At 40.5% G+C, this 24,926-nt stretch overlaps 1 protein-coding gene across 1 annotated transcript in view; it reads right to left on the bottom strand.

Moving 5' to 3' along the window:
* CDH23 (cadherin related 23) overlaps nucleotides 1-24,926 on the bottom strand; it is a 677,284-nt gene that overhangs the window by 67,875 nt on the left and 584,483 nt on the right. Inside the window, exons 37-39 of the mRNA XM_081954507.1 lie at nucleotides 12,764-12,985; nucleotides 12,514-12,633; nucleotides 6,328-6,508 (exon numbers count right to left, since the gene is read on the bottom strand). Coding sequence (XP_081810633.1) covers nucleotides 6,328-6,508; nucleotides 12,514-12,633; nucleotides 12,764-12,985 — 523 coding nt within the window. The remainder of the gene's footprint in view (nucleotides 1-6,327; nucleotides 6,509-12,513; nucleotides 12,634-12,763; nucleotides 12,986-24,926) is intronic.

Below are 24,926 nucleotides of genomic sequence, written 5' to 3'. Positions count from 1 at the left end.
AATTTTGTGGAATATTACAGAGGCCGTAGGAATATAAAAATAAAATTTCTAAATGGTAGGGTTGCTAGGGCCCTCTGACTTTAATTGTTTTCTTGAAGACATGTCATTACTAATTTCTAAATGGAAGATACATTTTGACACTTTGAAATAAAATAATATAAATGCTGATACTAAATTATTGGACAAGGTCTAAATTATTTAAAATCTGAACTAGTTATTTACCTAACTGCTAGACTAAAAATATGCAAGATAGTTAAATAGTGAGCTACTAAAAAGATAAAGGTTTCCTTGTCTAATCGTTTCTGACTCTAGGGGGGGGGTACTCATCTCCGTTTTTTGACCAAGGGAGCCAGTGTTCTCTGAAGACTTTTTCTGTGGTTAGGTGGCCAGCATGGCTATATGCCAAAAGGCACATGGAATGCTCTTATCTTCCCACTGAAGTGGTACCTATTTATCTACTCACATTTGCATGCTTTTGAACTGCTAGGAGAGTGAGATCTGAGGCAGGTACAGGAGCTCATCCCATTATACAGAACTCGAATCTCGACTGTCAGTAAGGGGGCGCTGAGCTACTAACCCATTGAAATTCTACAATAGCAAGGTTTTTAAATCATCATTTGGTCAAACTTATCCAGGGGAAAGCAATAGTGTCTATAATTCGGAAATGAAAGATTTCAACTTCAGATTTTTCTAAATTTGGAATCATTAATTTTCATTCCCACTGCACTATTCAATCTAATAAGCATTACAAATCCTTCCTGTTTTCGGCTAATAAAAATGATACTTGCTGCATACCTGCACGTTTATGCCAATACCTTCCTAAAGTCACCTGAAGTATTAATTATTAACTTCTCCATAGATATATTCAACAACTAAGAAGATGTTGCTAAAGATCATACCATTTATTAAGCACTGAACTGATTCCTGCGATGTGGGATTCAGCAACGAACCTTCAGTTTCATCGTCATGCAAAACATCCCATAATTCAAAAAACTCGCTTTATCTTATGCTTTCTCTAAATTTACAATCATGTTGTCAACCCTGAAGCTGACCTGACCTAAGTCATTTTTGACAGCCTCAGTGTTACTATACTGGAGCTGAGGGATAGGGAGGTAGGGAGGTGGGGAGTTGAGATAGTTGGGATTATGTAGGCAAAACAAAATATTTTCCCTTAGGAATCAAGGACATTCTCACACATGGTCGGAGGAAGGCGGAATGATGTCACCCAGCCACCAGACCGCTCTGTGATTGGACCATGTGACTGCTTTGAGAAAGTGGGAAAACTTTTACACTTAATCAGGTGAAAACCGTGGAAGTCTTCAGAGTCGGTTTTCACCAGATCTGTGCCAATATATTTTCAATAAAACTATTCTTTGAGGAATCTACCTGCTTTGGAGTTTTGCTTGATATGGAATTAACTTAGAACCCTGCCACATGTGGTAACTATTTTTTTCCTGATGTGGTTATGTTTCTCAATAGCCTGGCGAAGAACAAGCATCTCGTCTGACATCTCCTGCCTGATGTAGAACCATACTGTCCTAGAAACTTTGTGTACTAGTGTTTCACATATTCCTTTTAATCAGAAACTTGCCAAAGAGTGTACACTTCCTCTTGTTGCCTTTCCCTTTGTGTAGGAAACAATAATGACAGGCTTCCCATCATCAGGCACTAAGGCACTCTTCACACACAAGTTTGCACAACTTTCACAGCCACACCTACATTTTAACATTTCTCCAGTTGCATCATCTACCTATGCAACCTTGCAATTTTCCAGCACCCTCACAACATTTAGGACTTCTTTTCATCATTTTTCTGGGGCGCTGACAATTTTGCTTAAAATTCTCTGAGACATATATCACAATTATTTTTTATGAATCTCAAAAATCACAGCTTTCCTCTATCTAGTTTCATCTCCAATTATTGTATTTTGATTTTAGTTAAAAAGGCTTATAGGACAGCATATACAGGCATGCAAATCTAGATGGTGATATATATATTCATCTCCCTCTTTTGAAAAGTCCATTAACAGTACTACTGTATTTTTTATTGTTATATTATTTAATTTAATACAAAGGTTTATTTTCAGGAAAAATATAGTTTTATCTATGATTGAAGAGACAATTACTAAGGTTGTGCAAGTATTGCTGCATATGACACCCTATATTATTTCATCATTTTTTAAAATTCCATTTACTTTGCTGAAGGCAATGTGCTTAGTTCCAAAACATTTTTAATTGCCAACAAAATCTTCTGTATACATATTCCTTCTTTCTCTGATTACACTCTTTACCACTATTTTGTTTTATTTCTACTGTATACAACTTTTGTTTTGTTTGTTGTTTTGGGTTTTGTTTATTTTGCAGCAAACATTCTTTGTGCATTTTTTTTTCTCATCCACAGTTTCTTTCATTTCATCTTTTCTATGGGTTATATATAATTCTGTTCCAAGTAAGTCTTTCCTTATGATCACATGCTATTTCTGAGGGAAGATTAACGTATATTCCAATTTGGTCTTTCTGCTTAATTTTGGGGTATGTATCTAAGGCCTATGTCCACAAAGAAATACACCAATATTGATTGAAAGTTGGACAAGTTATTCTCAGATGTCCAAAGAAGACTAAAAAGAAAAAAGAAAAAAACCATCCTTATTGTATCTCAGAAAACTGCATCTCGTGTTTTCTCTTCCCCCTACAGTAATTACTAGGGTCATAAATTTAATCTGCTCCAGTTAGCTCTAACTACAAAACTTCCTCTTTCTTCTAGGAGTTTGCTCAATAATCTACACATGTCGCAAGAGCTTTGTTTTGATGTTTTTCTGGCACCAAGCATAAGCTGCACTTTAAAAGGAGTTCCTATTTATTTAAATTTCCTTCATGTTCAGGATAGGATAGAGAGCCCAGGAATATTTTTTAAAATAGCCAGATTGATAGACAGAGATGCATATGACAAGAGATATTGTGACACAATTTAAGCACTGAAAAAATTTGCACCGATCAGCTTCTTAAAAGAGACTGAAAAACCTGGTCCTTCCTCAAATCTTTTTTTAAAAAGTACTGTTGTTTTAACTTCAGAAGTGGGTACTTCTCTTTGATCAGAAAGACACTCTAATCCTTTCAAAGACAAGCTTGACATTCCTTCCAATTGGTGAGCTTGCAAAAGCACCTTCTAATATGGCAAGCACAAAACATTTGCAATGCTTCCTCTCATCACGGATGTTTCTTACGACAGGATTTCCTGATGTACACACTCCTATTTCTCAGAAGGGGCCCCTGATAAAACGGTTTAAAGTTGCTCTCTTCACTATCCTGACATGTATTTCTCTCTTTCCTTCTTCTAAAAAAAAGATAGTTCATTTCTAAGTAATCCGTCTCTTGCATTTCTACTTAATGTCTAGCACTGATTTCAGAGTGTTTAAACCAGAATGAGGAAAGTCAGCCTACGGATGTAACTGAAAATCTATTAGAAAAGTTGATTATACATTCTCTCTCTCCTCTCTCCCTCCCTCCCTCCCCTTCCCCTTCTCTCTCTCTCTCTCTCTCTCCCCCTCCCTCCCCCCCTCTCTCACACACACAGCATACATGCACACTTTACATAGAGTGGTGCTTAAAAGTTTGTAAACCCTTTTGAACTTTCAAATTTCTGCATAAATATGTCCTAAACTATTTTACTTACTTACTTACTTACTTACTTACTTACTTACTTACTTACTTACTTACTTACTTACTTACTTACTTACTTACTTAGGACAGGGACAGTAGGCACATTGGTGTGCTTATGCAGGCCCCTTACAGACCGCTTAGGAATGGGGTGAGGTCGACAGTAGACACTCTAAGGTTAAAGTTTTGGGGGTTTGGGGAAGAAACCACAGAGTCAGGTAGAGCATTCCAGGCGTTGACCACTCTGTTGCTGAAGTCGTATTTTTTGCAAACAAGTTTGGGATGGTTTACCTTAAGTTTGTATCTATTGTGTGCTTGTGTATTGTTGTGGTTGAAGTTGATGTAGTAGGCATCTTTTGGAAATCTGACACATATACTTTTACCACACCTAAATGTGTAGCTTTGGGTCATTTTTCCTCAAGAAATAAATGAATAATAAATCAATAATGTTTTTGACTCATTTGTATAATTGGATCCCCTTGATCTAGGTTTAGGGTTTGTCTGAAGAACAGAACATGCTTTAAATCATATTTATATAGAAATACTGAAAAGTCAAAAAGGTCCACAAACTTTTAGGCAATATATTCAAAACTATAAAAATGCTTTGGAACACAGAAAGATATTTCTTGCCCACTTTTGATGCAAAATCTGCCTAAAGTAAAAGCAAACAGGATAACCATGTAACAGCCGTGGCAAGGGGGGCGTTCCATCAGGTCCGCCTGATGCGCCAATTGCGCCCCTTATTGGACCGGGATGCCCTACGCACAGTCACCCATGCGCTAGTGACGTCTCGCCTGGATTACTGCAATGCTCTCTACATGGGGCTTCCCTTGAGATGCACTCGGAGACTACAGTTGGTCCAGAACGCGGCCGCGCGGGTGATTATGGGGAGGACTAGATTCTCCCCTGTAACACCTCTCCTGCGCGAGCTGCACTGGCTTCCTGTGGTCTACCGAGTGCGTTTCAAGGTTTTGATTATGATCTTTAAAGCGCTTCATGGCACAGGGCCTAGTTATATGCAGGATCGCATCCTGCCCCACACATCCCTACGACCAATTCGCTCACACAGAGAGGGACTTCTCCGGGTGCCGTCCGCCAAACAGTGCCGGGGGGCGACACCCAGGAGCAGAGCCTTCTCTGTGATGGGCCCAGCCCTGTGGAATGACCTCCCCCGTGACATCAGGATTACTTCCGATCTCCGCTCCTTCCGTGTACAGCTGAAGACCCACCTCTTTCAATTATCTGGCCTGGCTCAATCGCAATCGTAATTTTCTCATTCCTCCTAACTGTTTTTTAAATTGTTCTTAAATATTAATTCTTAACTGCATATTGGGTTTTTACAATTGGGGTATTTTAAAGCTGATTTTTAACTGTCTAATGATGTAATTTGTTTCCTCCTCCGTGTATGTATGTATGTGTGTTGTGTATGTATGTACGTTTTTGTGCTGTTATTTATCTTTTATGTTTTATGCTCCATTGTACGCCGCCCCGAGTCCTACTCGGAAAGGGAGCGGCTAATAAATCCAAATTTATTATTATTATTATTATTATTATTAAAATAAGTGAATTATTGTTATTGGTGTTACAACGAGCAACCAATCATCAAAGAGAAACTCAGGCAACATAAGATATTCATAACAAAGTTTTTCATTAATGTTGAAAGTGGTTTTCCATTTATATTAGACTCTGAACTTCAGGAATAAAAGAGAAAGAGGATTTGCAAAAACGTTTGGCTCTGGGGTGAGATGCTCCGAAGTCTGCTACTGGTTCGCTTCGCGTGCATGCGCACCGCAGGTCAGAGGTGGGTTCCTACTGGTTAGACCGAACTAGTAGTGGTATGGCGGCCTGGGTCACTGGAACCGGCAGCGGCCCAGGCTTGCCACACCTCCAAACTGGCTCCCTGTTCGCCGCTGTTGCTGCCTTGTTCTTGGGTTCTGTGCATGAGCAGAACAATTTTAATTAAACTGTGCAGCACGCGCAGCAGGCATCCAGCGAGTGTGCGCACACACACAAGCAAACTGGCAGTAAAGCCGGCTAGAACCCACCCTGCTGCAGGTGCTATGAAGGTTTTTCTGAGTCTGCAAAGGTAAGTAGAACAGCGAGGGTGGGGGAACACCTGATCCGCGCAATTTAGATTCGCTAGGAAGCAGGATTTCCTGGGAACCGACCCAAACTGGTAGCATTTCACCCCTGGTTTGGGTTCAACTTTAGCAATAACAGTAACTAAATATTATATTCTTGAATAAGAAATTATGTTTTCACCAAAATCTTCCCACAATTGAGGGAGGAATTAGGAGATCTGCTTTGCAGGTCCCTTGTACTGTCCAAATCATTAGTTAAAATAGAATGTGAAGACATATTTAGGAATCAAAGATTCCTAAAATTGAAGAATTTAAAAAAAACACCCTAATTCAGCCCAATAGTATCAGTTTTTATTTCAAATTTTGAATGGCAGAATTATCCTTTTCTACATATAAAGAAGCTTGTTTTTAATAAGCACTGCTATTTGCTTAGGGAAGTAAAGAAACAAGGCAGGCATAAAATGTCAGTTTCTTGGCTTGCATTATTAACTATAAGATTACCATTCTTTTCAACAATGCATTTCTGGATGAAGTAAAAATGGTAACCAACAAAGTTTTGGTACTGCTTCTTTTTCATTTCCATCACTTACCAAGAGGATCTCCAGCAATGATGCTGTACTCAACTTGTCCGCTGGGTCCTGAGTCCCCGTCATGAGCTAGAAAAGTCCACACCCTGGGACCAGGTTGTCCTTCTGTGATATCAAAGGGCCCTTCATAAGAACGAGGGAACGTTGGTTGATTGTCATTGATATCATTCAAATTTATCAACACCTGAGATTAACACAGAAAGGCAGAGGTGTTCTAAAATGTTTCAACAAGTGTAAATGTTGATTTGGGACATTTACTTTATGGAAACAATAAAGGCTATTACTACTACGGTAAAAGTAACAATCTTTCACACAGCTGCTAGAAAACTGCAAACTATTCATTTTATATTAATAATGCTTTGGATGTTGCTTTTGTTTGCATCAATGATTTAAAAGTGTCCCAATATTTTTTCTATCTATCTATCTATCTATCTATCTATCTATCTATCTATCTATCTATTTATTTATCTATCTATCATCTATCTATCTATCTATCTATCTATCTATCTATCTATCTATCTATCATCTATCATCTATCTATATCGAGCAATTTCAACCAAACTTGGTACATAAATGACTTATTCTCTGGAAAAAAAATACTGTGGTGGGAAGATACCCCAAACATCCTTTGGGGGGGGGTGTTCCAGCATAACTCTAGAGCACCTGGACCGCTGAAATGAAAAGGAATGAATTATATCTATGGTCTCAAATCACAGCACTTTTGACAGTGATAGTGTGCCTTTTGGATTCAAGTTGTTAAGATACAGCCTGTTGTACCTTAAAATAGCTTCTACTGTACAGCACAGTGCAGTTGCCATGGTAATGGCTTCACAGTACTCCACAAGGGGGCTCCCTCTGGTAATGGGGATTAGGATAAATAAATACCTGGGTTATCAGCTGGTAGATAATAAAGGAAGCCGAAGCAACTACCATATTTCTTTTTGATTTGGCAAGTTTGGGGGTAGATCAAGAAAGATAACTGAGATCTAAATAGCAGCATTCTACAATAACCAGGAAATTCTGCTTCTTGATCAATTAAAATGATGTGAGAGTTTGCCAGAACAAGCTCTGATCAAATCCAGTTTAGATGCTGTCTTTTCAAAGGTTGTGTTAGCTACTGTATTATGGATGTTACCTAGCATTTGCTATACCATTACACTGTAATCAAATTAAATCAGGAAGCAATCATGGTTACTAGAACTTAATGTGTTTGTTGAATCGTTTTTGGATTCTATGTTCAAAGGCAAGGATCAGGAAATGGTTACATTGCACGATGCCAAAAATATCTATCTGCCACTCTCTTATAACCAAATTCTAATATATTGATTATTAGAAATATTACAGTTCCATGTCACATGCTGCAACTGACTAGAAGTAGTTGAAACTAAATTAACAACTTGCAGACACCATTGTTGAAAAGGGTCAACAGTTGATAAAAGCTTCTGGGGAAAAGTTGTGAAGAGAGATTGTTGCTCTGCTGAATTCTTTGTAATATTGTTGCCTTGTCTTTCCAATGCTCCTCCCCCCTCTTTCTCTTCCTTCATTTTCCATTTCTCCTTTCTTCCCTTCCTTGTCCAGGTTCTTGTTCTGCTAATCCCATCTCTTTCTTATTTTTGCATTTGTGAGTGTGTTGATTCTGTTCTTTTTGCTGGAAATTAGAAAGGAAATCTTTGGGAGTGTTTTTGTGTATACCTGGCCTTGTGTTTTTCTTCATGTTAAAAAGATGGAGAAACTGCGCATTGCACAGGATTTTTGTTAAATTTGAAAGTAAATATTTCCTTCCTTTGGCTAAATATGGTATATTTCTGCAGAAATAATTTTAAAATCTTAGTTATTGATTTGGAAATTAACCACTAGAGTGTGGAAGAATTCCCATGGCGACAAATTTTAATGTTAGCATTGCACTCTACTAAGAGTCGAGGAAATGCAAAACTCCATGTCTTCAGAAGTTTTTTTTTTGCAACTACGTTTTAATTAGGCAAATTTTGTCCCAACTCTGAATACCTCCTCTTAACTAATTTTGCAAGGTATTATTCCATATAGATTATTACTAACATGCTTCCACAACAATAGATGAGGGAATTAATCTCACGGGGTTGTAGATGTCCACGATATGAAGCCAACCAATAATAGAACTATAGAGAGGAAGAAAGCTAAAATCCTGATTCCATCTTCATGAGTGCTACCTTTAAATCTGTCATGTATACTAGAAGGCCTTTTCAATTACTCCTTATGACAATTGACTGTAATGGTTCCCATCTGTTTATTTTATATCATTTCTTACTTTTCACCAGCTGTGGTTACTATATTTTGGTGAAACATAAATATTAAGGGTAAGCTAAGTCAAGATATGGAAAAATGGAGAGCGAACATGAAATATACTTATAATGGGAAATTATTGAGATTACAAAGACAAAAGTACAAATTTGGGGTGTATAAGGATACATAACTATATAATTATAATGCTGGTCTTGTTGTATTCGGGTCTTTTCCCATGTAAGATTGAGATTGTCTTGGCAATGTTTCGGCGAGGTCTCACTCATCATCTTCAGGCTGGTGTTTTCGGCTTCGTGTTTGTGTGAGTAAAGCGTGGTCAGAACTGCCGTCTTTCTATAAATCTTGGTGAGGGGGTGTGGAGTACTGGCTTTGTTTCAGTAAGTGGATTGATTGGCTATGTGTTTGTATCATGATTGGTAGATTGATGATGATTGGTGCTGGCTGTGTATCCGTTGTTGTTTTGTGTTGTAATGGCCTGGGAGGTGGGTGGGGCTCATTTGTTGATTAGGCCTGGTTTCCAGATGTCTGGTATGCGGGAGGTATCGTCACGTTTATTCATGTTGTGGGGGTGTTCCTCTATTTCGATCGCTTCCATAATTATTCTCTTGTTGAAGTGTTCAGTTTTGGAGATTAATTTGGTTCCTTCCAAATTAATTTCATGTCCTGTAGCTTTAAGGTGCTAGAAAAGGGGGAAAGTTTTTTTTCTTTTTTTCTTACTGCGTACTTGTGTTCTGCGATGCGTACATTTATTCTCCTGTTAGTTTGTCCTATGTATGTTGCAGGGCAGATTTTGCATGGTATTATGTTGTAGGGCAGATTTTGCAGAGGATAAACTAACAGGTTATCCTATGCAAAATCTGGTATGCCTGGTATGCCTGTGGCTTAGTGGCTAAGACTCCTGCCTAATATGTAATACAGCCCAGGTTCAAATCCCAGTAAGGGTATGGCTAGCTGATGAGAGCTAAATAGCTTGAAATAGATCTATACTAGTCTCCCTTTATTTATTTATCAGCACAAATAGAACACAAATATAAAAAGGCAACATTAAAAATAAAAATATGGTTTTCTGCCGGGACGGTTTTCTGTAATGAGCTGAAGGACAGAAAGGGGGAGTAGTGACCTCCCTCCCATATTTGGGCATACCAGGGGTTGTAACACAAATACATACCTATTTCCCTGGCTCAGCTGATAAGGAGGAGAGCCTGTGGCTTAGTGGCTAAGACTCCTGTCTAATATGTAATACAGCCCAGGTTCAAATCCCAGTAAGGGTATGGCTAGCTGATGAGAGCTAAATAGCTTGAAATAGATCTATACTAGTCTCCCTTTATTTATTTATCAGCACAAATACAACACACACACGTGTGTGTGTGTATGTATGTGTGTGTGTGTGTATATATATACACCGTGTTTCCCCGAAAATACGCCAGGGGCTTATATTTTTTTGACCCACGAAATATGGCCTTGGGCTTATTAAAGGGGAGGGTTTATTATTTTTGGGTTGCCGGGCGGCTGCTCCCTTGTGACTGGGTTCCCGAAGAGCCGGGCACAGCCTCAGGGTCGAATGGCTGTGTTGCGCTGTCGCAGCAGCAACGCAGCAGCCATGAGGTGACCAAGCTTATGAGCAGCCGCCCGGCAACCCCCCTTTCCAGCCGGGTACAGCGCCGCTGACCGACCTAGCAGTACCCGGAAGGCACCAAGCAACGCGAGCGCCTGTTCACCGCCCTCCGCGTCCCGTGGCTCGGTGCCTTCGGAATGCCCCTAGGTGAGTGAATGGGGCTCTGCATGGCTGGAGGGGAGTTTCGCAGCGGCTTTTCCTCTCCCCGCTCGCGCGAAGGGCATCTGCGCTGCTGGCGCCGTCCGCCGCTTGGGTTTTTTTTTCAAAGCACGGAGGATGGATGCCGCTCTGGAAGTACGCTCTATGGTTGTGGATTGTACAACCATGGAGCGTACTTCCAGAGCGGCATCCATCCTCCGTGCTTTGAAAAAAAAACCCAAGCGGCGGACGGCGCCAGCAGCGCAGATGCCCTTCACGCGAGCGGGGAGAGGAAAAGCCGCTGCGAAACTCCCCTCCAGCCATGCAGAGCCCCATTCACTCACCTAGGGGCATTCCGAAGGCACCGAGCCACGGGACGCGGAGGGCGGTGAACAGGCGCTCGCGTTGCTTGGTGCCTTCCGGGTACTGCTAGGTCGGTCAGCGGCGCTGTACCCGGCTGGAAAGGGGGGTTGCCGGGCGGCTGCTCATAAGCTTGGTCACCTCATGGCTGCTGCGTTGCTGCTGCGACAGCGCAACACAGCCATTCGACCCTGAGGCTGTGCCCGGCTCTTCAGGAGCCCGCTCGCAAGAGAGCAGCTGCCCAGCAACCCCCCCTTCTTCAGCTGGGCACAGCGCCGCTGACTGACCTAGCGGTACCCCGAAAGCACCAAGCAACGCAAGCGCCTTTGCCCCCACCTCATTCCCGTGGCTTGGTGCCTTCGGGATACCGCTAGGTCGGCGAGCGGTGCTCTGCCTGGTCGGAGGGGGGGGATTGTCCAGAGGGTTTATTTTCGAGGGTGGGCTTATATTTTTGCGCACGCGAAAAATGTCGCAAGGGTTTAGTTTCAGGACATGGTGTATTTTCGGGGAAACACGGTATATGTATTTGTGTTACAAATCCCTTTATTTATTTATCAGTACAAATACAACACACCCACACACACACACACACATATATATATACACACACATACACACACACACACACACATATATATACACACACACATACACACACATATATATACACACACACATACATACATACATACACAGACACAAACAGAGTATACTATATACTATAATTACTATATGTATACCTTTTTCTTTTAAAAAAGGAGGAAGATATGTTAAAATTAAATATGGATATTGAAATGGAATTATAAATACCATCAACATAAAATGGAGCTCACTCAGAGGCTGAAATACACCAAATAAATGAGATGAAGAGTGGGAAGTAGAGGAGAGAGGTAAAGGAAGAAGAGAGGGATAGGAGAGAGGGCAGGAGGGAAGAGGAGGAGAGAAAGAAGTAGTAGAAAGGGGAGAGAAGAGAAGGAGAGAGGAATGAGAAGTAGAGAAGGATGGCAGAGGGAAGAAAGGAGGTAGGGAGGAGGAGAGAGGGAGAAGAAAGTGGTGGATAGGGTACAAATACAGTGTATAGAGAGCAGGACAGCCAATAATTGTTTTTGGGAGTTGATGGTAAGACGAATTGATGTAAACATTTAACAATATAATATGATGTTGCTTATGTAATAGTATACATGTGGTTATTTGTTATGAAAATGAAAAAATAAAAAAACTTTATTAAAAAATACCGTACATTTTTATGGATACAAATGGGTACAAATTCAGAATTGTACCAGTGCAGCAATTGTAACACGTTAACTGGGATAATACGGGAAAAATGTAGCCAGATCAATACTTTCATCAATCCTAGGAGTAGGATTAATAAAGAAATCCCCAAAAAGAAAAGGAAAGAAAGACCAAGAGAACTGCACACAGTTCAATGATTTTTCCACCTTTCAAATTAAATCTGCCCTGGGGACAAATAAGAAGCAAGCTTTTCCTCTGGAAACTGTTGATGGAATTTCCTCCCATTCTGTAAACCACTGAAATAGTAGTTGTTCTGAGTCACTTTTTTGTAGCATATAAAGATTTCTGGGAGATTAAGACCTTCTTATTCACAATAAAGGCAAGCATTAATTCTTTCTTATTCTGTGATCCTAGCTTTTAAAAAATGGAAGTACGTTCCTGCAACAATTTGTTGTTGGTAGTGACAACAACAGTTAGTAGTAGTTATTAGCTGGGTTTTTTTTTAAGGGAATGTGTTTGTTTGCCATGCCTACAAATTTCATTTCTTTCTCAGAAGAAAAACATACCATTGTAGTAGATGTGAGACGCTGTGATGGAATCGGACACTGGTCTGTGGCTGTGATTAATAGTGTATAACGCCCATGGCTGATTTCGTAATCCAATTCTTTCATGGTACGTATTTGTCCCTGGAATGACAGCCCAAAAATTTTAAAAACTTTTAATTTTCAATAGTGAAGATTGATGGACTGTGAAATTTGGTTGTGATGCACCTGTGTGGTGGTGCTAAGTGGGAAAAAAATGTGGTGATGCACTCACTGTAGTGCTGTTGATGTGAAAGGTGTTCATGATGTTTCCCTCTGTGATGGCGTATGTAATGGTCCCATTCAAGCCTTCATCCTGATCCATAGCACTGATGGTGATAAGAACGGCATTCCATGTGCCTGGACCTTCATCCAAAGTGACTTCGTACTGCTGCTGCTGAAATACTGGAGGATTATCATTCTCATCCAGGATGGTTACATAGACTGTAGTTGTAGCCTATAGATGAGAAATGGCAAGACATTTAGAATCATGCAGAGGAGGGGAAAAAAAGGAAGGCAATCAGATGGGAACCAAATAAATATTCAAATACCTTTCAATTGGTAATCTTTTTGAATGTCTCTTGTTAATGTTCCGCCAAAAGATTTATAAAGTTGATTTTTAAAAACCCCCAGATCTAATGCATATTTACCCATAAGCAAACACCATTGAATTTCATCAAATTTATTTTGGGCATTTTTAGTATTTTTAGAATTAGACCTAGTGGGAGAATGCAAGCTTGCTTGGAATGTACTTCTTTGTTTCAGTATCAGAAGGCACTCAACTAATGTTTTTAATTGTGTTTTTATTTATACATCTTCTTCTATCTTACCCTTCTATCCCCAACGATCCCCACTGTCTGGAAGTGCCCGAAAATGTGACGCGCAGAGGCCAAAAATGGGGTGTGCGGATGCCAAAAATGCAATGCGCAGAGGCCAAAAATGCAATGCACAGAGGCCACAAATGCAATGTGCAGAGGCAATGTGGTCTGATGATCCCTGCAGCCTTGAACGGGTCTGAAACAGAGTGCTCGGAGGCTGAAAATGCGAGCCACAGAGGCCAAAAATGCGAGGCACGCAGGCGGCGATGGTCTATGGCAGTGGTCGGCAAGCCATGGCTCGCGAGCCACACGCGGCTCTTTACACATTTTAATGCGGCTCTTCTGTGTGCCGGGCGCCCGCTCCCCTCCCTCCTCTTGGGCACTTCAAAACAAGCGCCCCGTTCCCTTTTTTCTTTTCGACCCACAATGATTAGGGAGGATCCTGAAGTCGGGTGGGGACAAGAAGCGAGGAGGCAGAAAAAGAAACGGAGGCTAAGAAGCTTCCCCCCGCCCCCTCCCAGCAAAAATCTAACCGGGGAGCCGGGCGGGCAGTAGCAAATTAGCCGATCACGCCGCGTGCATGATCGGCTAATTTGCTACTGCCCGCCCGGCTCCCCGGTTAGATTTTTGCTGGGAGGGGGCGGGGGGGAAGCTCCTTGGCCTCCGTCTCTTTTTCTCCCTCCTCGCTTCTTGGGGCTCCACCAATGGGGGAGTTTTAAGAGGTAACAATTGGCTGTTTTAAGACTGGTGGACTTCAATTCTCAGAATTCTGGGAGTTAAAGTCCACAAGTCTTCAAGCTGTCAGGTTTGAAGACCCTGGGGTTTTTTTTCTAAAGGGTTGGGGGTGCGAGGGTCTTGCAACTTGACAGCTTTAAGACTTGCATGCTTCAATGCCAGAGTTCCTGAGCCAACATGACTGGAGGAGGAATTCTGGGAGTTGAAGTCCACAAGTGTTAAAGCTGTCAGGTTTGAAGACCCCTTGGGGTTTTTTTCCTAAAGGGTTAGGGATGCAAGGATCTTGTAACTTGACAGCTTTAAAACTTGCGTGCTTCAAATGCCAGAGTTTATTGAAACTAAAAACAGTGTACCATCCTATGTATTTTCGGTTTTAAAAATGTGGCTCTCAAAATAAATTTCAATCGTGGTTTTGGCGAGATTTGGCTCAGTTGAAAAAAAAGGTTGCCCACCACTGGTCTATGGCAACCCCTGCAGCCTGGAACAGCTGACTGGGGGTATTCCGGGAGGCCAATCCACTTGCCAATAAGCTGCTCATTCTGAATCAGGCTGCAATAATGTGCTGAAGCTGACCTGGCTGTTTGCTGCAAGGACGCTAGCCAGATGAATACCGATGGATGCTGGTAGGCAGAGGCAGAATTTTTTTTCCTTGTTTTCTCCCCCAAAACTAAAGTGCATCTTATACTCCAGAGCGTTTTATACTCCAAAAAATATGGTACCTAAAAGCGAGCACCATTGAATTTCATCAAATTTATTTTGGGCATTTTCAGTATTTTAGAATTAGAGCTAGTAGGAGAATGCAAGCTTATTTGGAATGTGCTTCTTTATTTCAGTATCAGAAGGCACTCAACTAATGTTTTTATTGTGTTTTTATTTATACATCTTCTTCTATCTCATCCTTCTATTACTAAAAAAAACCTCTCCAAATGAACCTTAATTAAGCAATTAAGCATAAATCAAAACATTTATTTCAAATTATCACTAATAATCTAATATAATTTAGAAAAAAATCTAAAACATGGGAAAAATATCAGGTCGTATCAAAAAGACCCAATTTAACCAAGCAGCAAAATGAACAGGTGTACCATTACCTGTTGTTGAAGACTGATAAGGGAATCTCTGCTGAGACATTTGTATAATAATGTATTTCCTTGCTTAGCAAATTCTTAACATCTGATGAGAGATACCTCTGCTGATGCGCAGGTACATATGAGGAGAAGGTGCTCTGTTCAATATCCAGGGTTTAAGCTACACAGGGTGTAAGCCCCAGAGCTCACTGTAACAGTATTGCCAAAAAAAAGGCATTAAGAGTTGTTAACCTAATTTTGTGAAGCTTCTTCTCCAGTAACATTGTACTGCAAACTAGGGCATACAAAACCTTTGCCAGACCAATTCTTGAATACAGCTCGTCTGCTTGGAACCCACACTGTATATCGGACATTAACACGATTGAGCGGGTCCAGAGGTATTTCACGAGAAGAGTCCTCCACATCCCTGCTCACAACAGAATTCCCTATGCCATCAGGCTTGAAATTTTGCCCTTGGTCAATCTGGAACTGCGCTGCCTGCGGTTTGATCTAAGCATAATACACAAAATTGTCTGCTATAACATCTTGCCTGTCAACAACTTCTTCAGCTTCAACCACAATAATACATGGGCAAGCAATCGATACAATTTCGGGGTAAACCACTTCAAACTCGATTGCAGAAAATACGACTTCAGCAACAGAGGGGTCAACGCCTGGAATGCTCTACCGGACTCCATTGTTACAGCCTCAAACCCTCACAGCTTCAATCTCAAATTGTCTATCAAGGACCTCACCCCATTCTTAAGAAGTCCGTAAGGGGGTGTGCATAAGTACACCATCGTGCCTACTGTCCCTGTCTTACTGTCCCTATTTATCTGTATTTACTTCCTTTGTTCATGTTTATGTTTGTATTTATACTTGTTATCTTGTATATGTTTGACAAGCAGACAAACAAACAAAGAAATAAACACGTTCATGTCTGGCTGTCCAATTTTGCATATTTCACCAGACAAAAATTCTAGCCCAGTTTCGTAGGTAGCATAGTAAAGCATCCTACAATAGTCGAGATGGGCTGTGCTGGGCAGGTTCTCCTAATACAGGAATAGCTAAAGCTGCAAAAACAATTTGATGCACATTCACAATACGAAAAGCACACAAGAATATTGTACTTCCTCAGGGGAGCTAACAAGAGCAGGTGAGAAAATTGGATGGGAGGAAATGTTACATAATGTGGAGCAAATTAAAGCAGTCACTTTGATTTAACATTACAGGACATCGTGGGAGCCTGATGAGGCAACGCTTCTTAGGGCTAGTGGGGACCCTGCCTACCTGTAGCAGAGATTCAACTTATCAGAGTTTGCTTGCAATTTGTCCACTAGTGTTTGTTTGTGTGTATGTATACAGAGAGTGCTGTGAACATAAGTGCACAGAACAATAACAGTACATCTAAACATTTGTAATATGGTATCAAATGATTTCCTCAATTTAACTGTTTCTTGCAGCATCTCCGAGACCAAGACCCTGAAATCTTAGGAGGTCATAATCCAATACAAAGCAATTTTACAGCAACCTGTAGGTTAAAAGTGCTACACAGAATACAAGTTGTATTATTGCCAAGTGTAACTTGCAAACTTCTCTGCTTTATTCTACATGTTAGCATACAATCTTATTTCCCTCCTTACCCTTCTGTTAGTCTTTGCTTTCCTGATTCAAAGTTGCACCAACTTAAGCCATTTTATTGGTCCACTTTAATATTGCTTTAAGGTCTCAAAGGTAGCCATTTCACTATTTTTAATGGACCAAAAACCTTATTATTAGTTCATCTATTGTGACCCAGATGACTATCACCAACCTTCATGCATGCTTGATAAGTGTTTTAAAGAAAAAATAAATAAGACGTTGGAAAGATTAAATTCAATAAATTCTACTTTTTAATAGTCTTTTCTAACCAATTTTCCCCAGAGATCAAGGTTAACCACAGAATGGTCTAGGACAGTGATGGCTAACCTTTTCCAGACTGAGTGCCCAAAATGCACGTGTGCGCCCAACCCCCCAAAATGCAATACGCACATGCCCCCGTGCATGCGCCCCTCCCTCCACATGCACGCATGGGCCCCCTGCTTGCACCCTGCCCCCCACACATGCCCCCCCACAGATGTGTGTGCCCCCCCCGCACACACACTGTCCCCCACACATGTGTGGCAGAGACCCAAAGATCAGATGGCCAGTGGGAGGCGCACGCGCATGCATGGCAGAGCTGAACTGGGGTGATGGTGCTGCTTGCCACCTCTGGCCCGCATGCCATAAGTTCACCATCACGGGTCTAGGGCAATTCGGCATGGCCAACTCAGCATGTTCAACTTGCCATAGTACAACTCATGGCAGGATAAGAGTTACACTAATACTGAAGAAACGGTGGAACAGAATCATTAAAGAAAGGATGCCAAAGGAGGGACAAATTAAAATGTGAATGACAAAATTTTAAATATTTTTTAAAATTGCTTCAAATATTTAAATTGAATTGTTGAATCGTACTGCAGCGAGTTGACCACAGCAAGCTGGCTACAGAGAGTTTTCCCGCTGAGGGTTGGCTGTGGCGAGTTGGCTGCACCAAGTTGTCCCATTCTGACCACAAAAGGGTATTCATGATGGCAACCGTGACTGTATGTTTGAAGCTCTACTGCTTTTTATATTAAAATGAGGCAGAACTATGAATTGTGGCTGCCATTTTGACTTGTTTTGACTCTCCACCCCAGCACTTGTATCAGAACTGCCATCTTGGATATTCCCAGTAGGGTTTATATTTACAGTGTGTTAATATAACACACCTTGTACAGGTAATCCTTGGCCTACAACTATTTATGAAAAAAAGTGACTTATGAAAAGTTTGCACACTTGTCACAGCATCTCTATAGTCACATGATCAAAATTTGGGCACTTGGCAATTGGCATGTATTTATGACAGTTGCAATGTCCTAGGGTCATGTGGTCATCTTTTGAGACCTTCAGACAAGAAAAATCAATGGGAAAACCAGATTCACTTAACAACAGTGTTACTCACTTAACAACTGCAGCGATTCCCTTAACTGTGGCAAGAAAGGTTGTAAAATGGGGTAAAGTTAATAATTGTCTTGCTTAGCAATAAAAAATTTGGGCTCATCTTTGGTCATACGTCAAGGACAACCTGTATGTTAAGTGCTAAGGAGGCAAATCGGAGCTATTTCTAGTCAATTTTTCTATCCTTGTAAGTCACCAAAATAAGTAAAAGCAACACATTAGTTTGTTCCAATTATATTTCACTTTTAACTATTTCTAAGGATACATCTTGCACAGGTGTATATGAAAGAAAAGTGGTCTCCCAAATATTAATTTCTGTTAAACAAAATGCCCTTTTAATTTCTAGTGCTTTAGTTTTAGTTTCAAAGTAAAACAATTACTCACTCTACCCATACTAGCAGATATAAGAAATGTCAAGTCTAGATAAGGAAATAATGCCTGACATGCTATGTTGGTTTAGGAGCAAAAGACGGGGTGGGGGAACCCTGTATAAGAAACTATTTTACCTTAAATCAGGGTTTTTTTTTCTTATCATGACTATAATGTTGTCTGCCACAGTTTTAGATCAAATTTTTGATGTCAAAGAATTGAACTTCAGACTAAATCCAGACTGGTAAATTTGCCAGTTGAAAGAAATGTCCTTCTGGATTCAGTTCCAAGTGGGGAAAAAGACACTGGATTCATGGAAGTTGCTTGGAAAGAAGGTTTTTAATGATGGACAGGACCACATGGTTTGAGGTCCTGGGAGAAAAGGGAAGAGATGCGGAGAATGTCCTTGTTTTATGCCCTCTCTGGGCTTTTGAATTTGAGCTTGTATTCTGATTGGTTGTCAGACTCCCATGGGGCCATGCAGGGGCAATTCTGTAGGCTATCCTGAGTCCCAAGCTTGGTTGAGCCTTGCTGGATGATGATGTAATGACAAGGGCTTTGGGCAATTCCTATTATGGCTCTGCCTGAAGGAGGGAGATCTTTGTTATGTAGAATAGACTGGCTCAGGCCTTAATGGCCCATTGACAAAGGTGGGGGGTTGAGTTTCTGCCTCCCTTTTAGGGGAAATATTCTGCTCTTTTTAATATTTCCTAAAATATTTCATTTTTCTAAGAGAGGGGTGGGTGCTAACTTCCTGCACACTTTTAATTTAATGTCCAAAATTGGTTACATAAATTACAGAATTTCCCACAAATTCTGGACTAAGGGAGGACTATTATTGAAATGGAGAATCAATTCTTTTTAGATATTAATAAACCAAGTAGTAAATCACATATCAATCCTGGTTACAACAAAAAAAGCAAACTTGATCATGTTCTCCATTTGAGTTAGTAATTAAACATCTTAGCTTTATTTTAATCGGAAAACAGAAATCAGAGTGCATAAACATTGTAATTATTCCATAAAGGAAACTTAATTCTGAGCTTTAACATGATAGCTAATAACAAGCAGTTATTAATATATTAATAATGATTCCTAAGAAATGGATCTTAGAAATGGTGTGGCAGAAAATAATTCTTCAATTTTTAAGAAATACATCAAATATACTGGATTAATAGGTACTAGTGTATTTTTTAGATAGAGGGCTATTTTTTAGATACAGGCAACAGTATTCTAGCTGAATATATTATATACATATCCACTCGTAAGGTGGAAGGTTAAACTTTGTTCATTTGTACCATTTTTAACATGTTTCAATGCAACCATATGAAACCAATTAATATGCTAAGTTTGGGAAGCGTCTGAGTATGTGTAACCTGTTATGCCTATGATATTCTGGCAATATCATGTTCTATTAACTGAATTTGAAACATTTATGGAATACGCAACTTTATACATATACTTCTGCAGTACAGGTAATCCTTGATTTCAATTAGCAGCTGTTTAAAGTTACAACACTAAAAAAACCAGTCCTTGCACTTAGGTCCACATAGCATCAAAATTTGGACACTTGGCAACTGATGTATTTTTACAACGGTTAAAATGTCCTGGGATCATGTGATTGCCATTTGCAACCTACGCAGGTGGCTTCTAACAAGCAGTCAAATGGGGGAAGCTGGATTCGTTTAATGACTGTGATTCATTTAACTGCAGTGACTCGCTTAACATCCACACACCCCCAAAAAAATCCTGTAAAATCAGGCATGCCTTGCTGACTGCGATTTGGCAGTTTGAATCCTATCAGGCTCAAGGTTGACTCAGCCTTCCATCCTTCTGAGGTGGGTAAAATGAGGACTCAGATTGTTGGGGACAATGTAAACTGCTTAGAGAGGGCTGTAAGGTAAAGCTAAAGGTTCTCCTCGCATACATTTGCTAGTTGTTCCCAACTCTAGAGGGCGGTGCGCATGTCCGTTTCAAAGCCGAAGAGCCAGCGCTGTCTGAAGATGTCTCCGTGGTCATGTGGCTGGTATGACTAAATGCCAATTTTGCACGGCATGCTGTTACCTTCCCATCAAAGGTGGTTCCTATTTTTCTACTTGCATTTTTAATGTGCTTTGGAACTGCTAGGTTGGCAGAAGCTGGGACAAGTAAATTTGCTGATTTTCTGGCCACCATCAGACAAACTGAAGAGGAACTTTACCTGATTTTCTTCCCCAAGGTACCTGAGGAGTCCACAGAGATACATAAAAAAAAAGCTGTTGCAGCAGTAATAGTTGTCTTTAAAAAGAAAAGTAGAGCTCAAGAGCCCCACCCAGATGCAAACGATGTGTTAATGAAAGTCTCCGTACATCTTGGTCTTTAAAACTATGCCAGCAATTGCTGGGAGATCTAAGAGTTTGGATCTTTAAAAATTCACCCAGCACCTGCTGGGAGATCCAAATTAGAAATGGAACACCTCAGGGCAGAGACAGGTATTAACAATCTAGTGCTTAAGGAGATAGAACAATGGGCGTAACTTCCAGCAAAAGTAAGAAATTTAGCAGGTAATAAGGTAAAGCCTGTCTGAATGGGAAGACCTAGGTAATTAGACTTGATTAATTTGTTGTAATGTCTGTTAAAATTCTTAGGTGTGTAAGTATACTAATAACATGTAGAATTGAATGGCATTGAATTGATTGTTCTATGTTTGACCAGCTGGGAAAAATAAGTAAACTTCTCAGTTTGGGCTTGAAACTGTGGGGAAGGGGAGTGTAGTTAGGATTTAAACTGCTGAGTTTTTCCATCTTGGAGAATGAGCCACATGTTTACCAAGGAAAGAAAATTGAAGATTTAAAGGGACAGGACCTCCCCCAGGCCTGAAAGTGTTGTTTCATGGTATTTGTGCATGTATAATCATTTCCAGACCTGGAGGAAAGTTGAGATACTTTAATAATAGAAAATGGAGCTCATTGGCTTATGTAGACCTCCCTGAAATAATTGTAATAACTGATTTGCATGAAGAAAGAATGAAATGGGATTTTTGTATGTGAAATTAATTTACACGAGCAGTCTGATTGCAGTGCAAATGTGAGTATGTTGATGGTAAAAGTTGGTATGAATGTACTTTGATTCCCTTTCATATAAAGAAACAATAAGTTGCAAGGTTGTTTAATGGTATGTGTGTGTATGCATGTGTGTTATCATTTCCAAACCTGAAGGGAGGGTGAGATCCTCTAATAAAAGAAAATGAAGCTTGATGGCTTGTGAAAAAAGCTTCCTGTAATATTTATTATGATTGTTTGGCATGAGCAAGCAAGAAGGTCTGATTGCAGTATGAATATGAGTATGGGTCCCTGATGACCCAGGGAGTGATAAGTGAAGGGATCCAGAGACCTGTGATTGTCTGCGTGAATTCCCCCCCTTCCTTCTGGGTCATTCTTTGGAGAGAAGCAGGAAAGGCGGGGAGTGTGAGTGTCTGCTCATTTTTACCACGAGTGTGTGTATGAAATGCCCCCAGTGATACCTGTGAATGCCTCTGTGCATCCCCCTCCTTCCTTTTGGGTCATTAAAGGGGAGTGAAGTTTTTCTGCTCACTTTAACCACTTCTTTCCTCTCTTCTGAGAAATTTGGAGTAAATGGGTGACCTGTTCCTGCACCTTTACCTTTCACTGTTGTGATCTTTTCATCGGCATATAAAAGTTATGCAGTTATGTTTCCTTTTCTGCTCTGAATACAATTTTGATTTTTTTCTTCTTGAAATTTTTGAGGTTTAAAATGCTTAATTAAACCTATAAAAATGATTTTGAGATATTTTGCTTACATTTGTAAATGTTTTAACATACTTAATGAGAATTTGCTTCCATCTGAATGGAATCTGATATTTTTGAGTGTTGACTCAAAGTACCTCTTTTTTTCAATTGCAATTTTTTTAAAGCTGTTCTTCTTCCCTCTGTCTTTTATGCCTGAGTGCATTTTTAAATGCTTATAGGTCAAGGTGCTCTACCCTATATTTTGCTTGTTTGTTTGTTTGCAACACAAGTTGTTGTCCCTTTTGGAAATTTACACATTTTACTGCAAAAGTGTTTCAATCATAGAGGCAGTGGGAATGTCATGTTCCATGAAATTTACATTGTCTGCCTTCTGAAATAATGTTTGGATTTCCACACTTGGACAGAATGGGTAAAATTCTACAATGAGACTAAAGATATGTCTGTAAAGAACTGTATACTTTGCCTCTCCTTTTTTTTAACCTCAGAAACAAAGGACTGCTAGCTCAAACCATACCTCTCAAATTGGCTGCTGGTGATTGCATCCTGATAAAACCTGACATGAGGAAAAAAATTAGCCAAGCCTGGGACAGACTCTACCAAGCCTGACTGACCACTCTTACCAGCAAGCCAAGCCTAATGCCATCCAGCAAACATGAAAGACCAAACCCTAAAATGGACAAGAAAGACCAAAAGATTCTCTTGTATCCCAGAAGACAGCTGTAAAGACTATGGGGGAGGGTGAAAATTAATTGTAAAGTTTTCTTTCTTTGCCTCCTTCACAGAAATTCATTGTAAGGTTTTCTTTCTTGTCTCATTTATATTGTAATCAGTTTAATGTATCCATGTAAGAATTGCATTTGAGAATGGCTAGCACAGCAAGTTCTGAACACCTTAGATTTCTGTCTAGTGGGAGGGAAATTTTGTCCAAACTGTCTGTATTTTCTGTATTGTAGAAGCAGCTTCACACACACACACAAAGAGGGAGGGAGGGAGGGAGAGAGGGAAAGGGAGAGGGAGGGAGGGAGGGAGGGGGAGGGAGGGAGGGAGGGAGGGAGGGAGGGAGGGAGAGAGAGAGAGAGAGAGAGAGAGAGAGAGAGAGAGAGAGAGAGAGAGAGAGAGAGAGAGAGAGAGAGAGAGAGAGAGAGAGAGAGAGAGAGAGAGAGAGAGAGAGAGAGAGAGAGAGAGAGACCCATTCAGAATTAGATTGAAACTATCTCTTCCACACACAATTGATTTTTGCTCTGGCACAAAGAAAGCCTAAGCAGTGATATCTCCCTTTTAATCCCATGGGAGAGGGTCAATTCCCCTCAAGCAATTCCCCCACTTGAAGAGTAGCAGAAAGGATCTTCAAAACTTGAGCCCTGACTGACTCAAAAATGATGCTGCCCCATTGCCCAGTAAAGCAGGATATGTTGCACTGGTGGTCTCATGAGTAGGAGTCCCCAGGCTCACTGTGTGCAATTTTAAAAATATTAAATCACCTGGATTGCACACTAGCTAAACTCAATTTGGCCTCACTAAAATAAGAGCTAGGGCAGGTTCAAGAACCATACCTTGGAAATAGGCAGCCTGTAGTTATTTAAAAGGTAAAAGCATGGCTGTGAAGAATTTTGGGACTTCTGCTTGCTTGAAACCTGCCTGGAAGCTCACAGAAAGTGATATCTGATATTAATTGGCATGGAAAATTGGATACTGTAAAACTTTCCAGAAATTGTGCCCTGGTTGCTAGACCTTCATGGTTGAAAGCTCTCTGGGAGCCACTGAAGGGATCCTTCTGCTGTCTCTCTCAATGCCTTTCCATCAGAAGAATTAAGTCTCCCTGATCTGACCAATTTTAATCTTTTGTCAAGAACTCACATGTTTTGGGGGAAAAAAGGAGGGTTTGTAGGAAGTTATCACCCAGCCCTCTCCCAGAAAAATGAAATTTCCTAGGAAATATTGAAAAGGCAGAATATTTATCTGGATGTGAAAAGGGAGAAACATTTTAAAGACAGAATAGCTCCATGCAGCTTCCTGCCCCCACCCACTTTGTCAATGGGCCATTAAGAAGGCCAAGCCAGTCCCTTTACATAATAAAGCGTTCTCCCCTTCAGCTCCAGGGGGATGGGATTAAGGCATGATAATATTGGCCCTTTACCCAACTCCCCACATGGCATCTGAGAACTCAACCAAACTTGGATTCAAATCGCAGCCTAGAGAGTTGCCCCTGCATGGCCCCATGGGAATCTGACAACCAATCAGAATACAAGCTCAAGATCAAAGGCCAGAGAGGGCATAAAAACCAGGGACTCAGTATCTCAGCGGCCCTTCTCTTCTTCTCCACCAACATTGAAGTATGTGATCACCTTTTCTGTTCAGGACTCAAGCCATGTGGTCCCATCCACCATTAAACCATCTTTCCAAGCAGCGTCCATGTCTCCAGTGTCTTTTTCCCCACTTGGAGCTGAACCCAGAAGAACATTCTTCCAACACTCTGAAGGGGCAAATAATGATACTGTTTCTGTATTAAGAAGAAATTAAGCTTAACATGGAAAATATGGAAAGAAAATAATATGGCTGAAATTGGAAATGGAAATATTATGTAAAATGAATCATGCATATGAGAGGATGTTAAAGGGGAGAGCCCAGGCAACATTTTGTTT

The sequence above is a fragment of the Natrix helvetica genome (assembly GCF_964273705.1).
Source record: "Natrix helvetica genome assembly, chromosome: 5".
NCBI lineage: Eukaryota > Metazoa > Chordata > Lepidosauria > Squamata > Natricidae > Natrix > Natrix helvetica.
Note: the sequence above shows the minus strand (reverse complement) of the source record. Positions and strands in the feature narration are given on the sequence as shown.